The sequence below is a fragment of the Euprymna scolopes genome, chromosome 38, assembly GCF_053919585.1.
Source record: "Euprymna scolopes isolate OS-2025 chromosome 38, ASM5391958v1, whole genome shotgun sequence".
Taxonomy (NCBI): Eukaryota; Metazoa; Mollusca; class Cephalopoda; order Sepiida; family Sepiolidae; genus Euprymna; species Euprymna scolopes.
Window position 1 is genome coordinate 81883776 of NC_136519.1, and position 22788 is coordinate 81906563.

At 34.6% G+C, this 22788-nt stretch overlaps 1 protein-coding gene across 1 annotated transcript in view; it reads right to left on the reverse strand.

Annotated features, from left to right (window-relative positions):
* Nucleotides 1-7484: 7484 nt before the first annotated feature.
* Nucleotides 7485-22788, reverse strand: part of LOC145263224 (von Willebrand factor A domain-containing protein 8-like) — a 207061-nt gene continuing 191757 nt past the window's right edge. Inside the window, exons 40-46 of the mRNA XM_080120309.1 lie at nt 18230-18276; nt 15885-15993; nt 14884-15009; nt 14002-14160; nt 11987-12085; nt 10949-11187; nt 7485-7786 (exon numbers count right to left, since the gene is read on the reverse strand). Coding sequence (XP_079976435.1) covers nt 7678-7786; nt 10949-11187; nt 11987-12085; nt 14002-14160; nt 14884-15009; nt 15885-15993; nt 18230-18276 — 888 coding nt within the window. The 3' untranslated portion in view covers nt 7485-7677. The remainder of the gene's footprint in view (nt 7787-10948; nt 11188-11986; nt 12086-14001; nt 14161-14883; nt 15010-15884; nt 15994-18229; nt 18277-22788) is intronic.

Sequence of the window (22788 nt, forward strand, 5' to 3'; positions counted from 1 at the left end):
TGCTGGATCTCAACATTTTGAACCGAGAGAGAGTCTTAGCTGTCGTACAAAGCTAAGACTCTGTAACATCATATTTGTATAGATACTCCCTCACGCATTTGTCTATTAAAATGGTCCTGTGGCGATGGAAGTCATTTTTGGGCTCGTATCTGAGGAAGTGGCACTCGTCTGACAAGACGTTGCAATCATCATGTATATGCACATCTACATCTTACTGAGATCTATATCTCCACGTATATGTATATATGTAGGTGTGTGTGTGTATATGTATATATGTAGGTGTGTGTGTATATGTATATATGTATATATATGAGTATGTATATGTGTATATGAGGTTTGTGTATGTCTGCATATAGATGCATGTATGTCTGCATATACATTGTTTATATATATATATATATGTGTGTATGTGCGTATGTGTATATATATGCGTATGTGCGTATGTGTCTGTATGTGGATGTGTACATATATATGTGTCTGTATGTATGCGTATTTGCGCGTGCGTGGGCGTATGTATTAACACTTAACTACCTAAAAACAACTCATTGTCAACTAAAATAAACGAGTCGACTTATAGCGACTACGAACATTCTAAATGGAACCTTTTACTTGTCAAGCACATATGACACGTACAGAAACTTTTTCTCTCTCTTTCCCTCTCTTTCTATTCCTCTCTCACTCTCTCTCTCTCATCTATTTCATATACCTGGCTAAACAACCAAAAGCAGCCAAAACTTTAAAAACTTAAAAACCTAAAATTGAAATTCCTCCCACCTCCTCTCCTTACTCCATTTCTTTTTGTGTTTGGAGGTGTATGCGGAGCAAAAAAAAAAACGGTCAATTTTTTTTAACTTTGACCCCTATTATAAACCCTTAACATTTATTGTTTTGGGCTCAAATTAAGTTATTAAGTTAGATCCATGTCCAAATTATAGAATTTCAAGTATTTAGACCCAAAATTGGTGTAGGGGTTTTGTAGAGTTCTCAAAGGTCAAATCATTGAACTTTAGCCCCTTAACAGCGAAATTTCTGGCCGAAAACCGATCACATAGATTTTCCCAAATCTCAATACATATATGCTGATATATATACATACATATATATATATATATATATATTTATATATATATATTTATATATATATATATATATATATATTTATATATATATATATATATATATTTATATATATATCTATATATATACATATATTTATATATATATATTTATATATATATTTATATATATATATTTATATATATATATTTATATATATATATGTATATATATATTTATATATATATATTTATATATATATATTTATATATATATATATTTATATATATATTTATATATATATACTGATATATATATATATTCATATATAAATACTGATAGATATATATTCATATATAAATACTGATATATATATATATATATATATATATATATATATATATATATATATATATATATATATATATACTGATATACAGGGTGTCCACAAAGTCTGGCTACATTATGTAGCCAGACTTTGTGGGCACCGTGTAGATTATGCAGCCAGACTTTGTGGACACCCTGTACATATATATAAATACTGATATATATATATATATATATATATATATATATATATATATATGTGTGTATAAATACTGATATATATATACATACTGATATATATAAATACTGATATATATAAATACTGATATATATAAATACTGATATATATAAATACTGATATCTATATATATAAATACTGATAAATACTGATATATATATGTGTGTGTGTGTGTGTGTGTGTATGTGTGTGTGTGTGTGTGTGTGTGTGTGTGTGTGTGTGTACTGTGTGTGCAAAATCAAAACTTCAAGACAAGGTGTTGATGGCAACGAAAAGTGTATTTCATTTTATGTTACAATTGTTTAATTGTCCAGTTCGACAATTTCAAGCATTATATCGTTTGAAAATTTTCAAAAACCACCATTTCTTCAGACTTTATGAATAAACATACTTTTGGCAATGAATAGAAAGAAAAAAGAGGAGGCGGATCCCTAACGGGAAAAGCATGCGAGAAATATTTACCCTGGTTGTGGTTACGGTTTTTGAAAATTATATATATATATATATATATATATATATATATATATATATATATATATATATACTGATATAAAATAAAAAATAAAATTTTATATATATATAAATACTGATTATATATATATATATATATATATAAATCCTGATATATATATACTGATATGTATATATAAATACTGAGATATATATACTGATATGTATATATAAATACTGAGATATATATATATGTATATATATAAATAGTGATATATATATATATAAATACTGAGATATATATGTATAAATACTGAGATATATATATAAATACTGAGATACTGATATATATATACTGATATATATAAATACTGATATATATACATATAAATACTAATATATATATAAATACTGATATATATATATAAATAAATATTGATATATATATATAAATAAATACTGATATATATTATATATATAAATACTGATATATATATATATAAATCCTGATATATATATAAATCCTGATATATATATATAAATACTGATAGATATATATATATATATATAAATACTGATATATATATAAATACTGATATATATATATAAATACCGATATATATATATATATATAAATACTGATATATATATAAATACTGATATATATATAAATACTGATATATATATATATATATATATATACACTAGCGCGGGTACCTGGCGTTGCCCGGGTGTTGGGGAGAGAGGGTAAATTAAACCAAAGAATAAGCGAAGTAATAATCTTGTTTTAATATTATAAAAAAACAATAAACGAACGTGATGTTAAAATTTCTTAAAATCGGAAAAACAAAGACCAAAAGAAAACATGAAAAAAAAACGTGGTGTAAAAAATCTATAAAATAAAGAGAAAAACAGCAAACGCGAAAAAGCGCATAAATAGCGCTGTTTTAATATTAAAACTGTAGGTGTGTGTGCTGTTGTTGGGGTGGGTGTAGATGGACTAAAAGCAATAAACCTGTTTAAATATTAAAAAAACGAACCAAAACAAAAAAAATCAGCGAAATAGTTTTGGGAGAGAGGTAGGTAGGCTCGAACCCGATGACTTGAGGTTAATAGCCTGATGACATAGCATGACACCACAAAGGCATGTTAAAAAGTCGAAAATAAACGTTCAAAACTTTGACCTAGAAAACCATCAGGGTTTTTTAAAATAAATTTTCAAAAACCTTGGTGGTTTTCTAGGTCAAATATCACGCCATAGCCACAGTAGCAGAGAAAACAAATTCACAGCGCGAATTTTGTGGCCAAAATAAAAGATTTTACGCCATCGTTTCGTGAGTGTTTCTCGGTAGCATATAAAAAGCTATAAAAATGAGTGAGCTAGCCAAGAAGCAGCCGGAAGTAAAACCATGAAGAGTCTAACAGAATCGACTTCAGAAAAATATTTTTATTTTATTTAATTTTATAATTTGCAATTTAAATTTATTTTAATCATATAAAAACATTCCTCGACTCTAATGATAGACTGTCTGAAAATTTCAATTAAATTGATAATGTAGAAATATCGTTTTATGAATAACTAACGAAACAAGAATTAGATTTATATATATATATATATATATATATATATATATATATATGTATATATATATATATAACTACTTCATTTACTCACACAAATTTAATATACGAAAGTATAGATTTATGCGTAAACTTTAAGTATTTACTTCAAAAGTGCTCAATACGTAGGTAGAGCTAGTTAGTAATTTATAAAATATATATGGCGATTAAGCTACACTGAATATTCTGCGTTTCATCCACTGTAGGATTCGTCAGGCTTATGCGCGAATTTTTTGGTTGCTTCTTGTTTTTATATATGTTGAGGATTTCTAGTTAGCCAATCAGCTTTCTAGTATCCACCGCGCCCCCTCCTATCAGCCAATGGGCATGCATTTTATCGAACAAAGGATCTGTTTTAGAATTAGGTTAGTGGTTTAAGGTGGATCTTTCCCTCCTTTTTTTATATATATATATATGAATATACCTATGTGTATTTTTTTATATATGATTATACCTATGTGTACACACACACATGCACACATATATACATATATATATATATATATATACATATATGTGTGATCGTTTATGTATATTCATGTTTATTTAATTTATTTATTTGTTTGTTTTCTATTGTTATTGTTAGTTTTAAAGCTATTTTGTATCGCTATCCTAGAGTAAGTTTTATTTTGTGAACACAGTTGTTTGCTATTTCTCGTCTACAGTTTAATAGATTTTGAGGTTCTATAAAGTACAGGATAGTAAATTTTTCATGGAGGCATAATTTACATGGGTCGTCTAAATGTCTGCACGTGGTAGCTTGTCTCATTATTTTCCATTCGACTACCGGCGAATGTCCGCTTTCTTTGAGTTCCCAGTATTTATTCGCTAGTGTTGTTTTAATACGGTGTTTTTTTTATTTTTGAAGGTACTTTTGTGGTCATAGTATCGGGTTTTAAAATCTAAGGAAGTCATGCCTATGTAATATTTCTTGTTATTCGGGTTTTCTTTCGCAAATATTGTTGCTTGATAGACTACAATTTTTGTTAGACATTTTGGACTGGGCAAATTGTGCGGTGTCTACAATTGCATTTATCTTGTTCGTTATTAGTATTATTATTTATGGTATGGTTGTTCTTGTCCGGGGTTGGTTTGTTATTATTATTGTTATCATTATTATTATTATTATTATTATTATTATTATTTCTGCTAGTGTTGGTTTTATTTCTGTCATGGTGTCTACTTTTTTATTGTTTATTTTGTTGTTGTTTACATTGTTTTCATTTAGTATTTTGTTATTATGTGCCTTAATTATCATCTCTAAATTTTCGCAACAACTGTAAGATAACTTCAAGGTACTTTTATTGAAGATTTTGTGTAAGGGGTTGGTTGCGGGAAAGTGTTTTTGAATAAGATCTAGAAATTTCTTGCCAAGTTTTGTTTTTAACATTTGATTGTATGGGGCCGTATACCAAATTATAGTTATTTTTCTTCTATTTTTAATTTTATTATATCTGTTGGTGTTTTGTTGCTTATATTTGATATCGATATTTTTGTATCCACTATTTTTTAGGGCTGTTTCGTAGATATTGGTTGACCTGTTAAATGCATTTTCATCGCTTGAGTTATTACTAAGTCTACTTACGATCGAGTTAGGAATGTGTTTTATAATTGATGGTGGGTGGTTGGACTTAGGGTTTACGTAAATTGGAGTAGCGTTATCTTTTAAGTGTGGTTTATATGTGTTTTTATCTAAGTTTAACGTGACGTCCAGGAAGTTTGTTATTTTTATGTTAGCTGATACGTCCGCTTTTAGGCCTAATTTTTTCATTTCTTTGTGTATGATTTTCTTAAAGTTTTCTCCCTTGACTTTGTTGGAGTTTTTTATTATAACTAGTCCGTCATCTCTATATAGGCCGATATCCGTAGTATCGAATATGCTTGTGAGGGTATATAGAATGAATAATCCCACAAGATCTGATGCCTCTGCAGAGTCTCTGGCACCCATCGCCAAATCGAACGAATTTTTCATTTTAGTTTTTATCCATTGGTTATAGTTATTTATTAGAACTGATTTTCTACATTTTTTAATGATGTTGATTTCTTCTGAGGATATATCAGTGTATGCCTCGGCAAATTCTAGGGCAATGTTAAAAAGTTCTTCGGATATCGAGGGATAAAAGTCTATGATGTCAAACTGTATGAACGTACATTTATCTTTGTTTTCTATATTTTTAAACCAGATGATTGCTTCGGTAGTATTTGCCCACTGGTTTAGTTCTAGGTCCTGTTTGATTTGTTTGTTTACTCTAGAAAGTATAGTTTTGCTAATTCTAGGTATATTCATATATATAAATTCATATATGTATAAAAAAAGGAGGGAAAGATCCACCTTAAACCACTAACCTAGTTCTAAAACAGATCCTTTGTTCGATAAAATGCATGTCCATTGGCTGATAGGAGGGGGCGCGGTGGATACTAGAAAGCTGATTGGCTAACTAGAAATCCTCAACATATATAAAAACAAGAAGCAACCAAAAAATTCGCGCATAACCTGACGAATCCTACAGTGGATGAAACGCAGAATATTCAGTGTAGCTTAATCGCCATATATATTTTATAAATTACTATCTCTCTCTCTCTCTCTCTCTCTCTATATATATATATATATATATATATATATATAGATAGATAGATAGATAGATAGATAGATAGATAGATAACTATATATCTATAAAAGTGAAAGTATCTGTGTACATTTCCCTACACAATAACTCTGTCAATTTTAAGTCTACAGGCTCGAAATTTGATATAGAGGGTATAGAAGTTTGGGAAATCTTTGTAATCAGTGTTCGGCCAGAAATTTAGATGTTAAGGGGTCAAAGTTCAATAATTTGACTTTTGAGAATTCTACCAAACTCCTCCGCTAACTTTGGGTATAAACACTTGAAATTTTATATATAGCTTCCTTGGACATGGATCTAACTTAATAACTTGATTTGAGCCCAAAACAATAAATGTTAAGGGGTCATAATAGGGGTCACAGTTTTTAAAATTTCGCTTCGGTCTCTACCAAATTACTTAGACAATTTCTGGTCTAAACATTTGAAATTTGACATAAAGGGTATTCAGAGATAGGGCAAGCTTTTTTATCGGTTTGGGTCTAAAATGTTTAGTTAACAATATATAAATGTATGTATGTATGTATGTATGTATGTATGTATGTTTGCATGTGTGCCTAAAACTTTCGACATAGGCGACGGATATTTACAAGATCAGTATCGTTTGGAAGGTCGACCTTTCAGACGACAAATATCGAAAATTGGCTAAAAACATTAATATCTTCACCTTCAACTAGGCACTTTTCTACAGGGGGGGTCGCTTTTTTCGCCGATATTTTCGAAAGTCATCCTCTCCTTTCGATTGTCTAGCCTTAATTTAAACCAACGTCACTTCCGGTGGTCGTAACAGCAAAGACGTCACGTTTTTTTTCCACATTCTTTTCCTCCTTCGCGATATGGGTTCGAGCCTACCTTCCTACTAACACTTTTTTTTTTTTTTTTTTTTTGCTCAACATACACCTCCAAACACCCGGCCAACGCCGGGCTGAAATGCTAATATATATATATATATATATATATATATATATTAATGAAATCAAAGGGATGTAGTGTTTACCTGATATACGCAATGGTAAACTTCAAACTAATATAAATAACAGTATTTATATATAGAAAATTTAACCCTAAACGAATTAAAAAAGCTCAATACGCTCTTTCTTTGGGCAATTGTAGACGTCATCCATTTTCAAGAAAAAAAAATTTTAAATCAAGGAAAAGAATAAAACACTTCCGAATAAATAAAAATTTTATTAACTTTATTTGACGTCATTTATTGAATACACCATTAATTCGTTGGCCTGAAAAAAATAATCAGAAACAATTTTAATTTTCAAAAAAAAAAAAAATGACAAATTTCTGACAGATTCCCATACGAGGTCCAAGTCTTGCAACTCTTGAAAAAAGTGGCTTCTATATTCGCTGTCATTAACTCGAAGACAGCATGGTTGACGTGAAAATCTGTTGAAGAATCTGAGGGAGCTTGTCAGTGTCCATGCACACATATGCACGACCCATTGGCAGTTGCTTGGTCAACCTGAAATAGCAAAATTATAAAACAGCAATTACTAAAAAAATTATTGCAAAAAAATAAAAAATAAAAAGGAACAAGAACTTGCAGAGAAAAGGACTTTTGTCTAGGGGCAAGGTGTAGTATCTGTTCCGTGCCAAATATGGTTGGATTGCAGAAAGGATCCTGAATTTGATTAAAATACTAGCAGTACCCGTTAAGCGGCGTTGCCCGGTGGAAGCATGCCCCACCCTTGTAAAAAGTTTAAGTACGGTGTGGTTGTTAATGCCCAACCCTCAACCTTCAACTCCTAAACCCTAACCTCCCGATGTTAAGAACGGCTTTTGCAATGGACACTCCCAACATCCTCATGTTAAGAACGGCTTTTGGAATGTAGACCCTCAACCTAACCCTGTTAAGAACGGATGTCGGAATAGACACCACATTTTGTAAGGGGTGGGTTGTCAAAGTATCTGCCCCAAATTTAATCTTGATAGTCGTTGTCATGATCCCCACGCACAAATACTGTAAATTGCCGTTGTGATTTTGGGTGTGCACTGTCTGTCGGGAAAAATGTAAATGTTTTGGGTGTGCAGTGTCAGTCGGAAAAAAATGTAAATGTTGGGTACTTATGAAATTTTGTTACCATGCTGAAACAATGTTATTATTTTGAAAGCCATTCTTAACATGTTATCGGAGAGTGTTTTGTAAGTAATCCATGTTTGTAAGATATCCGTGTTGACCTTTAAGATCCCCTTTTAGTTATAGAGTGTGCGTCGATCAAGAAAAAAAACTCTAAAAAGAAGAAAGAAAAGGAAACGTAGGTGATTACATTGCCTGAAAAGTTCTATTAAATATTAGTGTTTTTATAACGCAAATAGGTAACAAATATGTATGCAAGCCAAATTTTTTTTTAGTTTTTTTAATAATTTCACAACCGTATTTTCTATAAAATAACTTTGTGCTTAATCACCTTCATTTAACCCAACGGGATTTTTTATTCTAATATATAAAGTTATATTGATTAATATTCTAAGAACTACCTATTCACATACAATGATAATGTGTTTTTTTATGTAAATGCAAATAGTTCACAAATAACGTAGGTAATTGATAATGATTTATTTTTATTCGAAAACTACTTATTTGTGGATAATGTAAATGCGGTCTTGGTTCTGGTGACTCTTTTGCCTCCCAATTTTTTGTCTGGTAAAATATTAATCACGTGATTATGGGGCAGCGACAATAAAAGAAACCATTTAATCTACTGCTGCTTTTTATGGATGTAGCTGAGTACGATATTAAAAATCACTTTTTTTGTACTTATGCACTTATTTTCACGGGTTGGCGGAAAATAATGGGGGGGGTGCGCTATTGTATTTTTTTAATATTTTTAAAATGATTATACAACACTTTAAATTTCAATCACGTAATGCCCCCCTCTAACCTCCCCTTGGTAAGAACGGCTTTCGAAAATAACAACCCCTAACCCACCCATTTTAACAACTGCTTTCTGGAAAAACACCCCCATGTTAAGAACGGCTTTCGGAATAGACACCCCTCTCCGACCTCCCCATGTTAAGAACGGCTTTCGGAATAGACACCTCTCTCCAACCTCCCCATGTTAAGAAAACATTATTTATTAATCTTTTTTTAAAAAAAATATTTGTTAATTGTTACACAAAATGTTTTTTTAAAAAAATCCAAAAAACTTTACTTATCCGTTTTGTTTTGAACTATTCGTTGTACCAAAAAACAAAACAAATTACAGTAAAAAAAAAAAAAACGTATTATATTACAAAAACATAAAATAAAAAAAACTTGTTGCTGTAGGTCGTTGTTTCTTGGTTTCTTATTTGTTTTGTTTAAATCGTTTGTTTCAATTATTATGTTTACATGCGTCCTTTATTTTTATTTTTTTTTAGCAGTATTTGTTAGGTTTTCATAATGTCAGTGAACGTCGTGTTCTGAGCAACGCCGATCGGACGTTGAGTTACGTCTTGAATAAATTATGCATAAGTACGTGAATTTATTAAAACGGTCCTTAGGAAATGAAATATGCAAAATAAATTGGTGCGTATCGCTCTTTTTTTGTATGTTCAAGTTAAATTTAAGTTTTACAATATATTTGTTTTTTGTTTTTTTTAAGTAATGAGAAGTTGGGCGTTTGGTTGGTCGTTTTGTTTTTAAGTAATGAGAAGTGTGTTCAACCGAAAACAAATATAAGTGTCTCTTTCTCTCCCCCTCCATCCCTAAGTGTGTGTGTGTGTGTGTGTGTGTGTGTGTGTGTCTCTCTCTCTCTCTCTCTCTCTCTCTCGCTCTCTCTCTCTCTCTCGCTTGCTACCGTGTTCGAAAACGCGTTAATGGATTCTCAGTTAAGCAAACGTTAAAAGTGTTAAGTGTTTGGAAGAAGGGTTTTCTTTTTTGTCTTTTGATGTGGAGTGTAATATTTTCACAAATAAACAATAAAATGCAAGAATATAACAGCGGAAAAATGTAAATAAAACGTAAGAATATTCTGTACGTACAGAAAATGGCGTCTTGATTTAGTTTCGGACTGTTTGTTTAATGGCAGAATAACAGAATGTTGGGATTGTAGAATGAGTACTTCTCATCCAATCAGCGGCGCCGGATATTTTAAAGGGAGAAATCATTATTTGTGTTGGATGTAAAGGATAAGAATATGCTCTTATGTAGGACATCAGTAGTCATTTAATGACGGTTAACACGCAGAAAAGTTAGAAAAAATATAAATGCACTCGGCGTACAATGGTGTCATAAAAGGACTCGGTATTGAGAGGGTGGAATGTTAGCTACTTCCTTTGTATGTTAGGACGATGATGGTCATGGCGCTCCAAGGAATAAAAATAATGTTTTAATATTATGAAGTAATGTGTATGTAATTGCTAGATAACGTAATGACTAATGGTGTAAATGTAATAATTTTCTGTGTACCAGCTGTTGTTATAAACCTAAGACAGTTTTGTCAAGAGGGGAAAAATTGTGTCTACTTTATTATATATAAGATAAGAAGATAAGATAAGATAAGAAGATAAGATAAAAAGATAAGAAAAGAAAGAAAGAAGAAGAAGATGGAGGAGGAGAGATTAAATATTAACACCTCTTTTTCGTATCTCCTACCAAGAGTGCTTATTATATAGATGGTCTTGAAACTAAAAACGACATTACCTTACGGCTTGGTCTCCAAGGGATCCGATAAATATAGCAAATGCGTTCACCTCGTCGTTCTCCGTCAACAATCTGGCAAATGTCTGCGGACGTATACCATAGCGTTCAAAATTCGCATCGCTCAAGATGATGACGAAATATTCGTCAGCTTCCTCTTTGAGGACAGAACTAATACTGTCCTTGGTCGCTTCAAGCGTGTGATCGCCGCTCAAACAAAACTGCGAATGTGCATGCATCGTCTGAAATGAGAAATTGTGCAAACATTTGCAAATGGGAAAACACAAGATGTTTGTTTACATTACATTTAAATTTCTGTATGTAAACTTTCTAGTCTAATAATGTCCTCCTGGAATCGCTCTCCTTTGGAAGCAGAATTGGTTTTGGCTATTCTTTGATTTATCTCAGCATCAAGCGTACAGTCCTTACTCAGCGTCCTACCCAGATGTACAAAATGTTCCGTGATATTTAACTTCTTACCATCAACCAAGATTTTTGGTTCAACATATGGCATTCCTATAGGAGGAGAATACATAACATGTTTTCTTGGAGCTTTACAAGCCTCTGGTAACTTGTCCATAATCATCTGGGTGTCTGTTTCTGAATGTGAAACAAGGTCTGCATTATCTGCATATAAAAGTTCAACAACAAGTTGTTTTTCACAAGTAAATCATTATTTATCAAGGCCCGAAGAAAACACTCAAAGATAAGGATTAATGAGTGTAAGGTTGTCACTGGGACAACTGCATAGTGATCGTATTTGGTGGAAATTGGGTAGATTTGATTATTGAAGAGGACAGTACAACAAGAATTCGTTTACATTGGACTTGAAGACGACCATATTGTAGTCAGCTGGAAAGCAGACCAATAGTACAGAGTTCCACAGTTCTGGGAAAGAAGTTTTGTTCACGAAATTTGGATTTAGATTTGTTGAATAATCCAAAATATTAGTAATAGGTCTGCTAAGGCATTTACTAAATGCTGCTAATCATCCATGCTACTAAATTTCTATGGAAAACCAGAATATCATTTCTTTTTTACCTTGAGCACGGAGAGCCGTTCTTTGTTATTTTTTGGCACTTTATCGGCTCGCACTAAAGACGTGTCGTAACTCTCTCCGGAATGGCCAACAATTTCATACTGAAAGGAAAAAAAAAAAAAGAAAAAAGGTAAACTGGAAGAAGCAAGGAGGTGAGACAGGTGATGATGATGATGATGCTTTATATATGATTTTGATCAGTTAATTCTGGCTGATGAAACGAGAGCACGCTACTCCTGTGAAGTAAATAAAGGGTTCTGTTCGAAATTCGTATGCAGATTCTGAAGTTGGAATTGCCTCGTTTGTTTCCCATAGTATCGGAAGTTTTGTGGGAAAGAAATGTTATCATTTTTATATATATCTATAAATATAAAAGCGAAAATGTATGTGTGTATGTATGTGTGTTCGCTTTTCCGCGATGTCCGCAAAAGGCTTCTTTCGGAAAAGCGCTCGCTCGCTTCAGACCTTCTTAAAACTGTTTATATCATCCATAAATTGTAATATCTCAGAGTTACCCGCGGACCTCGCCTGTCTATTTAATTTTATTCACTTTCAAACCTTAATTATTCCACATTTCCCGCATCGGAACGCGTTACATTCGCTTTTCGGTATAAACAAAACCGAAACTCGTCTCTAATCACAGGCCCCAGAGCCAGTTTGTTCAATGTCGACAGCGCGGGTTTTTCAAAACAAACAATTGACCTCATTAAAAACTGTCCCGCACAAAATCGCCGTCACGTCAATCAAAAACGAGCACCTGTTTTTCCCCACTATTTTCCAACTGTGCATCGTAAAAGTTTCCTTTTTTTTTTTTTTTTCAAACCCACCTCTTTTATTTCACACACACCGAAAAACACTCGGGCAACGCCGGGTACCCCTCGCTAGTATATATATAAAAGTGAAAGTGTCTATCTGTGTGTCTGTCTGTGTACATTTCCCTACACAATAACTCTTTCAACTTTCAGTCTAAAGACTGGAAACTTGATATACAGGATACTGAGATTTAGGAAAATCTTTGTAATCGGTTTTCAGCCAGAAATTTGGCTGTTAAGAGGTCAAAGTTCAACGATTTGACTTTTGAGAACTCTACCAAACTCCTCCGACAATTTTGGGTCTACACACTTGAAATTTTAGATATAGGTTCGTTGAACATGGATCTAACTTAATAACTTGATTTGAGCCCAAAACAATGAATGTTAAGGGGTCATAATAGGGGTCAAAGTTTTAAAAAAATTGACCTCTGCGGTCTCTACCAAATTACTCAGACAATTTCTGGTCTAAACATTTGAAATTTTACATAAAAGGTATTCAGAGACAGGGCAAGTTTTTTTAATCGGTTTGGGTCGAAAATTTGAGCTACAAATATATAAATCTATGTATGTATGTTTGCATGTCTGCCTAAAACTTTCGAAAGAAGCGACGGATTTTCACAAGATCAGTATCATTTGAAAGCTCGGCCAAATACCGAAAAATTGGCTAAAAAGATTAATTTTTTCACCCTCAAACTGGGCACTTTTCTACAGGGTGGGGTTGCTTTTTTCCACCGATATTTTCGAAAGTCATCCCCCTCTTTTCGATTGTCTAGCCTTATTTTAAACCTACATCACTTCCGGTTTGGTGGTGATCGTAACAGAAATGACGTCACGTTTTGTTTTGGTTTTTTTTTTTCACATTCTTTTCCTCCTTCGCAGTACGAATTCGAGCCTGCCTTCCTACCACCATTTTTTTTTTTTTTTTGCTCAACACACACCTCCAAACACTCGGTCAATGCCGGGCACCCATGCTAGTATATATATAAAATAATATTTCTTTCCAAACTGATGAGCTGTGAAACAGCGAAACAGTACTGTATGTGGATGACTATATAGATAGATAGATAGGTAGATAGATAGTAATAATAGGGAGCAATAAATAGTGGTATTTACAACTAGAAATAAAATAGGTTCAAGGTTCCTAAAATTTATACTTGAACTGGAATAGTAATCTGAAGAATTCAATGGATTCAAATGAAAATTACCTTGAATTTGTTTTCGTAACCCTCTAAAGCCTCCATGACCATCAGTACAGCACTCATCTCACGTTCCAAGCGTCCATCATGACCGTTAAAGCGGTACATGCTTCCAGAAACATCCACAACCAGGCGTAGTTTTTTCGGCAATTCTTGAGGGGTGCCGAGCTGAAAAAAATTTCACAACTGCATTTGAAAGAGAACAAATAATAATCACATCCTCCCGTTGTAGCGATTAAGTTAGCTAGTGTGAATTTTGACATGGATCACATTTAGTGCATGTTAGGATAACCTTAATCGGTAAACAGAATCGTTCCTAGAGATGGGTGACATAAAAGTTGGAGCAGGGAGCAGATGTCAGACGTCGTAGCCAAAAAACAGGTTTTGAATTGAAAGCCATGTTTAATTTCAGAAGTTTTTCCAATAGAAGAAGAAGAAGAAGAAGAAGAAGAAGAAGAAGAAGAAGAAGAAGAAGAAGAAGAAAAAGAAGAAGAAGAAGAAAGAGGAAGAAAGAGGAAGAAAGAGGAAGAAAAAAGAAGAAGAAGAAAGAGGAAGAAGAAAGAAGAAGAAAGAGGAAGAAAGAAGAAAAGGGAAAAAAGAAGAAAAGGGAAAAAAGAAGTAGAAAAAAAATATAAGAAAAAATAATGAAAAAGGAAAAAAGAAAACAGAAGAAGACAAAGAAAAAGAATAAGAAAAGAGGAAAGAAGATGAAGAAAAAAAGAAGAAAAATATGAAGAAGAAGGAGAAGAAAACAGAAGAAGAAGAAGAAGAAGAAGAAGAAGAAGAAGAAGAAGAAGAAGAAGAAGAAACAGAAGAAGAAGAAAAATATGAAGAAGAAGAAAACAGAAGAAGAAGAAGAAGAAGAAGAAGAAGAAGAAGAAGATATCTCACCTCTGGTTCTTGATCCCCTCTTCGTTTATAAATCGATTTCTCACCGGTAATTCCTTCAATCAATTTCGTATCATCAAGATCGCCATAAGTTTGGTGTTTCAGCCACTGGCGTTCCTTACCTTTCGCCTAAGACAATTAAAAATATGCATTTTAGCCATAACTCATTCGAACTACCCGGCATTACCCGGGATGCAATGAAGTAGTTTTAGTTTCTATATTTTTTTTTTTTTTTTTTTTAGTTTTTACATTTTTTATATTTATTCAGCAAAGGGATAAAAAATTTTAGTTGTAAAAGAGACTAATCTTTACATATTCTTTAATCAAAAATATGAGTTACTCCCCTTGCTGATTTCGAATTTTCCAGTCTGATTGAAAAATGTTTACATTCTACTAATTGTCCGAATGGGACTACATAATTTGTTTTTAATAACTTATAGAGAAGTACGTTGATATAGTGCTAATAACATGGTTCGACAATAACAAACGAAAATTGGCTATTCATATTATTTGGATTCATCGAACTACTGTTCTCATCTTCAGTGTCATTTTCACAACTTTTAGATCGATGTAACCCCCGACCTTCTTCAGATGTATCTTGTCGAACCCAGGAATCTTTTTGTTGAACTCTGTATTCCGCATTATTGTTTTTTTTTACTTATTACATATATATATATATATATATATATATATATATATATATATATATATATCATCTATTATTTATAATTAATGGTCCAATCAATTACTAAGTACACCTAGTATAGAATTGAACACAAAAACAAAAAAAATTAATAGAGAAAAGAATTGCTCTACATCAAATTTGAAGCAATTAAGATTTTTAAGCAATTAATATTTCGAAGCAATTAATATTTTGAAGCAATTAATATTTTGAAGCAATTAATATTTCGAAGCAATTAATATTTTGAAACAATTAATATTTTGAAGCAATTAATATTTCGAAGCAATTAATATTTCGAAACAATTAATATCAAATTATTTACCTGCAAACTGTCCAAAATAACTCGCAGAGAATGGATTTGGCGGCGAACGGTCTTCGCAAAATTCTCGTACGTCTCAGCATCATATTCGCTCATTTCAATTTCTCGTAATCTGAAATATAGAATTAAAAAAAAAATTACCAATTCTCAGAAAGAAACTTTGTTCATGGAAATTACGTTTAGTTTTAGAGCGAAAGAAATGGAAATTATTGACAGTGGTTGTAGCTAGACGAGTCTTTGTTTTGAATGCCTTACAAAGGCAAGAAGAGGGAGCCATAGATTGAAGCTAAGTTTTAAAAAAAGAAAGCGCTGTAGTACTGTGTAATGCCGTTCGAGGAAAGAAACTTTGTTCATGGAAGTTTCATTTAGTTTTAGATATACAGAGAGAGAGAGAAAAGGGAAATTGTTTATAGTGGTCATAGCGAGACAAGTTCTTGTTTTAAATGTGTTTTTGCAGGAGGGCCATAGATTGGAGCTCAGTCGAGCACCTACCATGGAAATAAGGCTAGTAACGTCTCTGCTGGAAAGACAAGAGAACATCCCCATCCCACTAGATTTTAAAATCGATTTTATACCCTATCAGGGAAAGAGAGTGGGCTCTGAGCAGAACCTCTCCAGATGTGGCAACCATCCATCAAGGCCAAAGGCCACTTGAGGATAAGGGTTAACCGAGTGAGAGGTAGATAGTGATAAAACATTGTAATGATTGGCAATGATGGTGCGAATTAGACAGAATTTAATTGTTTAACAAGAATTTGTTCACATTGGACTTGAAAACAACCATGTTGTAGTCAGCTGGGAAGCAGCCTAGCGATACTGTGTTCCACAGACGCACAGTTTTGGGAAAGAAACTTTGCTCTTTGAGATTCCATTTAGTTTAGGGTAGAGAGAGCGAGATAGAGAGAGTAAGAGAGAGAGAGACAGAGAGAGCAGCAAAGAGAGAGAGGGACACACACACATAGAGGAACAGAGAGAGGGGTGGAGAGAGACACACACAGGGAGAGAGACATACAGAGAAACAAAGACAGAGAGAGAGAGAGAAACATACACACAATATAACAGTGGTTGTAGTTAGACAAGTTTTTTGTTCTGAACTTTTTTACGAGTTGGAAGTGAGTAGTTTGTTCATATCTGGACTGGTACACTAACCACTAGCGTCTCCCTCCAGGAACGAGCAGAATACAACCATCCACTAGATTTTTAAGTCAGTTTTGTACTTTGTTTATAAAATATTGTAAGACCTAAATTATTAAAGAATAATAATTATAAACTGTTAGACACTATTGAATAGCAAGATACGAAACTACCATTAGCTTGAAAGGTAACTAAACATACCATGTTTTAGCGTTATCTTAGTTATCTCCATGCCCACAATAGAAATAACCTTACCCCAAATAAGTAATCTATAACAAAGAGTATAAATTCTACTGAAAATAAATTTTTGATTGTAGATAATTAGATTTTTTCTGAATTTTAGAATTTTTTCATCAAATTGTCGTCATGCAGGATGTTCCAAAAGTCTTGGGCACATTTCAAGTCCTCATACCTGCTTAACTGTGAATGGTAGTAAGATGAACGTAGTGCCATTCTAAATGCATTAATTTTCATACAAAGTCGGAGCACTCCTTCTGAAGTCAAGCCTGGGTTTCTTTGAACTCGAAGGGTGGTGGGGGCGCCGAGTCTGCTGCCACACCCAAGGTTTGCCAGCGACCATCTGATTGCATCAGGGGATAATCACACTGTTCAACACACCCAGGTACACTTTGGTGTTGACTTTAAAGCTGTCTCTGAAGTTGTGAGATGGTATATGGCTCTCACTTAAAACCACACTAAAGACCATAACTGTGGCCGGAAACTTTGTTTTCATCACCCTGGGCAGGTCCCTGTTATTTGTGGCAATCCAGCGATGCATTTTGAGGGTGCTGGCAATGGTCCTGTTGTCATAACTTGGATCGGTAGAGTTTCCAATAGAAGAAGAAGAAGAAGCACCTAATAATGCTTAACAGACAATACCAGCATAATTTCCCGCCCTTATTACGTGTTTTGGGGGTCTCAATCTTCCCCAATGGAGAGCTCTATCGCTCCCTGAGGCAGTCACGCCATAGTCTACTAGTAGATGGTTTGTAAAAAAAAAAAAAAAACAAAGAAAAACGTTTTTCACCAAACGGAAATGGAATCATGTCTTTTCTTTTCACCGTTCCATTCTGTAGTTCTTGAGATAATGTGAAAATGTGCCCAAGAGTTTTCGAACACCCTGTATAAATTGGAGCTCAGTCAGCCACCTATTATGAAAATATTGACAGAGTAGAGAAAGTGTAGCAACATCTTGAGACAAAAATTTAACTTACCTCTCTTTCCATGCTTTCTCAGCCATTTCCCGGGCAGCACGTTTAATCTAGAAAAGAACTTATATCATTATATAAAAAAACCCACAAGCGATTAAAAAAACATGGCTTCCCTCTCGACTCAAGGCTATCATCTATAATATAAATCTCACCTGTCTGTTTAAATGTATGTATGTATGTTTGTATGTCTGCCTAAAACTTTCGACAGATTTTCACGAGATCGGTATTGTTTTGAAGCTCAATCCTTCGAACAAATATCAAAGAATTGGCTAAAAGCATTAATTCCTTCATCCATAACTGGGCACTTTTCTACAGGGAGGGGTCACTTTTTTCGCCGATATTTTCGAACGTCATCTCTTTTCAATTGACTAATCTTAATTTAAACCTTCACTACTTCCGGTTTGGCGATAGACACGATGGCAAAGACGTCACTTTCTTTTTTTTTTTTACATTTTTTTCCTCCTTCATGGTATGCGTTTGCGCCTGCCCGCCTACTACCACTTTTTTTTTTTTTTTTTTTTTTTACATTTTTTTCCTCCTTCATGGTATGCGTTTGCGCCTACCCGCCTACTACCACTTTTTTTCTTTTTTTTTTTTCCTCAACACACCTCCAAATACCCGGGCAATGCTGGGCACCCATGCTAGTCGTAAATAAAATACCTCGATCACTACTCATCGCATATTGACCTAATTTAAAAACAACCGATTACACTATTACTGCATTTGAGACCCGGATATCGTGTGATTTTGATGCCTTTAAACTGTATTACTGTTTGTTTGTGATATATCCTAAGGTGGCCTATTATACGGACAATCAAAGATAAAGTATTCCGCGAAAGGAATAAATAAATATACACTGTGGTTTTAATACTGAAAGAGAAGTTTATTTACGTATTTATAAAGAGACAAATAAAGGTGACAGCTTCTGGGCTTGACCGTTACTCCTGATCTTAAATGGAACACGTACATCAAATCTGTTGCCAAGGCCTCTGGAAAAATGGTGGGATCTTTCTATCGATCCAGTAGATATCTCACTGCTGATACAATTCTCTATCTATATAAGAGCCAGGTACGTCCAAGGATGGAATACTGTTGCCACATCTGGGCAGGAGCTGCTAGAAAGGACTTGTCCTGCCTTGATAGAGTTTAAAATAGACTTCGTAGCCTCGTAGGAGATGTCCTTTTCTCTTCCCTGCAACCTCTATCTCACAGAAGAGATGTTGCGAGTTTGTCTCTGATGTATCGTTATTTTCATGGAAAGTGTTCGACTGAGCTTCAGTCTTTGGTCCCCCCTCGCCAAACTTTCACAAGAAACACTCGTCTAGTTGAAAACACTATCAATAATTCCCCCCACTCTTTATCTGTGCCTAAACCTAAACGTAGATTCCATGAACAAAGCTTCTTTCTTAGAACTGCACGCCCGTGGAATTGTCTTCCGTTTTCCTGCTTTCCGGCTGACTACAATATGGTTGTGTTCAAGTCTAACGTAAACAAGTTCTTGATGAGCCGTTCCATATAAGTTAACAAATTTACCGAATTGATTACTATATTGTCCAATTTCTACTGTACACTCTTTGACCCTTATCCTCGAGTGGCCTCTTGACCTTGATAATGTGGTTAACGTTCAGGGGGAAGTCTCTGTACAAAAGGGTCCGGTGAAATCCGGTGACTCGGTTCCTTATATAGAATGTTCCGGGTTGGTTACCTATCTCCACATAACAGTTTGTTCACAATTTTATTGCACTGTGTCACACATTCATTTTCAAACTGAGAAAAGTCAGCATTATTACTATTTAATCAAGGGAAATCTACATTCAAGAATTTAACTCATTTGCATATTGCATTAAAGAAAATCCATTTTAATAATTAACTTTAATGTTTGTTGCAACAGAATTTATTTGTTCTATTTAGAAATATTATTTCTTATATAATTTTTTTTTTTTTTTTTTTTACATGGAGTTCACCACTTATCAAGGCCCAATGGCCACTCGGGGATAAGGGTTATTGTGTGTACAGTAATCAATGGGATAGTGTAGCAATAGTATTGGAGAATTGATAAGGTGTCATTACTTAGAGGGGGGGGCGGTTCATCAGGAATATATATAATATTCCTGCTTTAATATCCTGCTGGAAGTTTATATAATACATATAAATTGATTTATTATATTTTAAATTTAATAACCCCCCCTCCCCCTCCCCCGCCCTAAAAATAACAAAAATGAATTTTGTTTCAATAAAAAATAGTAGTGAGTGTCCATGCGGCCATAAAAAAAAAAAAAATTTGCCCGAGTAGACAGGCAGTCTCGAACCTGTAACACGAGAGAGGAAAAGAGAGAGGGAGAGAGAGAGAGATAGGGAGAGAGAGAGAGAGAGAGAGAGAGAGAGAGAGAGAGAGGGAGAGAGAGAAAGAGAGAGAAAAAGAGAGAGAGAGAGAGAGAGAGAGAGAGAGAGAGAGGGGAAAAGAGAGAGGGAGAGAAAGAGAGAGAGAGAGAGAAAGAGAGAGAGGGAGAAAGAGAAAGAGGGAGAGAGGGAGAGAGGGAGAGAGAGAAAGAGAGAGAAAGAGAAAGAGGGAGAGAGAGAAAGAGGGAGAGAGAGAAAGAGGGAGAAAGAGAGAGAGAGGGGGAGAGAGAGAGAGAGGGAGAGAGAGGGCCGCTTCTAGTCGAGAAAAGAATGCGATACTCACACACGTTTTAAGAAGGTGAAAAAAAAGCTAACGCACTAGCTGTCACAGCCACAACGACTTATGACATCACGATGGGTTAAAATAACGTTTTTTAAGCATACATACTATGTCTTAGACCTTCGGAGGGGGCCGCTGACGACCCGCTATGCACGCGTTTGGGGTGGCAGCAGAGTGAGATCCGCTCCGCGTGGAGCTGGGCGCCAGGTTCGAGTCATCTGAACAATTCGGAGTTCTCTCTGACCTGGCGATTGGCCCGAAATGCACTTCCACTCAACAACATACAATGCAGTTCCGGGTTTTTGGAGTCGCCTGATTGTCCCCGTTGTGGGACAACGACCGTAGAAACTACGGATCACGCTTTCTTCGATTGCCACAAACTCCACCAGTACTGGTCGTATGTCAGCGGAGTGACGGCTCGCATCGATCCTGAGCATCCTCGCCCAATTACTGTATCCAATGTTGTGGACAACGTGAGGCCGCCGTGGGACCGGGAAAGACAAATGGTCTACATTACGATCCTGGCCGTGGCGAGAATGGTGATTTGGACGTCGCGTCTGCAAGGTTGCCGGGGGGTGTTGTCTTTTTCTGATCAAGATCTGATCGCTTTCTTTAAACACCAACTACGGGTGAAGATCAGATGTGATAGAAGAAGGCTGCATCGCGCGGCATTTGACAGAAGATGGATACATATGGCAAGTCTGTGTGTACGAAGAGGAGCCAAATTTGAATACGTGTTCCCCGCCTCGGCGTGGAACGCGCAGTTCTGTAAAGTAAAATTAAACAAGTAGCCTCTCAGCTAGCTGAGTGTGTGTTCCATCCCTCCCCGATTAGGAAGCCTCCAAGATCCCCATCCCCTCTTACCTGCAATTTTTGTTTTCACCCCTTCCTCTAAATTTTACCCATCTTGGAGAAAAAGAAATACAAACTAACCTCCATCCCTTACCCACAAAAATTTTCTTTTCTCCATTCACCCCCATCTAGAGGGCATCCCCACCTAGAGACTGACCCGCAGAAGCGAGGTTCCTTTTACAAACCTAGTGGAACGGGCAGTCTATCAACTAGACGGGGTTGGGAGGGTCCTACTAATCACCTTTTGTTTTTTCTTCCCCCGCCCTCGACACAAATGAATTATTGTACCATTTTATTGTTATCTTTTTTGTTTTTACACGTCAATAAAAAATGTTTTAAAAATTGGGAGTTACTAGGACGTCCCCCAATATGAAAGGGTGAATGCGGTATTATGGTGAAAGAAGATACTAGCTGGAAGAAACTTTTGACTTTGTTTAGTTCTGGAGTGACAAGGATGACCAACGACCCCCAAAATCCCCCCTTTTGAGTTGGCCATGTGCCTAAGTTTTTTGTTCATCGTTGATTTTGACTGTATTTTTTAACATGAATAAAAGATTTAATATCTCAAAGTGTAGTATCTGTTCTTCAGATGCTGCACTTCTATTTCTTGTTCTCTTTCGGTGGAGGAGAAATCCTTCACGATTGAGACAATTTTTATTTTTGTACCTTTTCTCCACATTAAAAAACGACCCTGGTGTCTAACTCTGTCCCGTGGGGAGGCATAGTAAATAGGTACTATGTCTTAGAACTGTTTATAGATCATAATATGTACGATTTGCGAAGGGACACCATGTCTAGATTTATTTTGATCGACTTTTATAAAATTTGCGCTGTTTCATTGTGTCGTATGTTTGTTTGGCTTTTTAGTAAAGTGAAACTAAATTGAAACGATGTACCTTCCTCGGCTTTCGCGCCAGGGACGTCCAGAAAGCAAATCAGCTTTGATCAATGCGGTGAAAACCCGTCATATCAGACAATTGCTATTCATTTGGACACTCCCCTTTGTTATGGGGTGCTAGGCGTATGACTT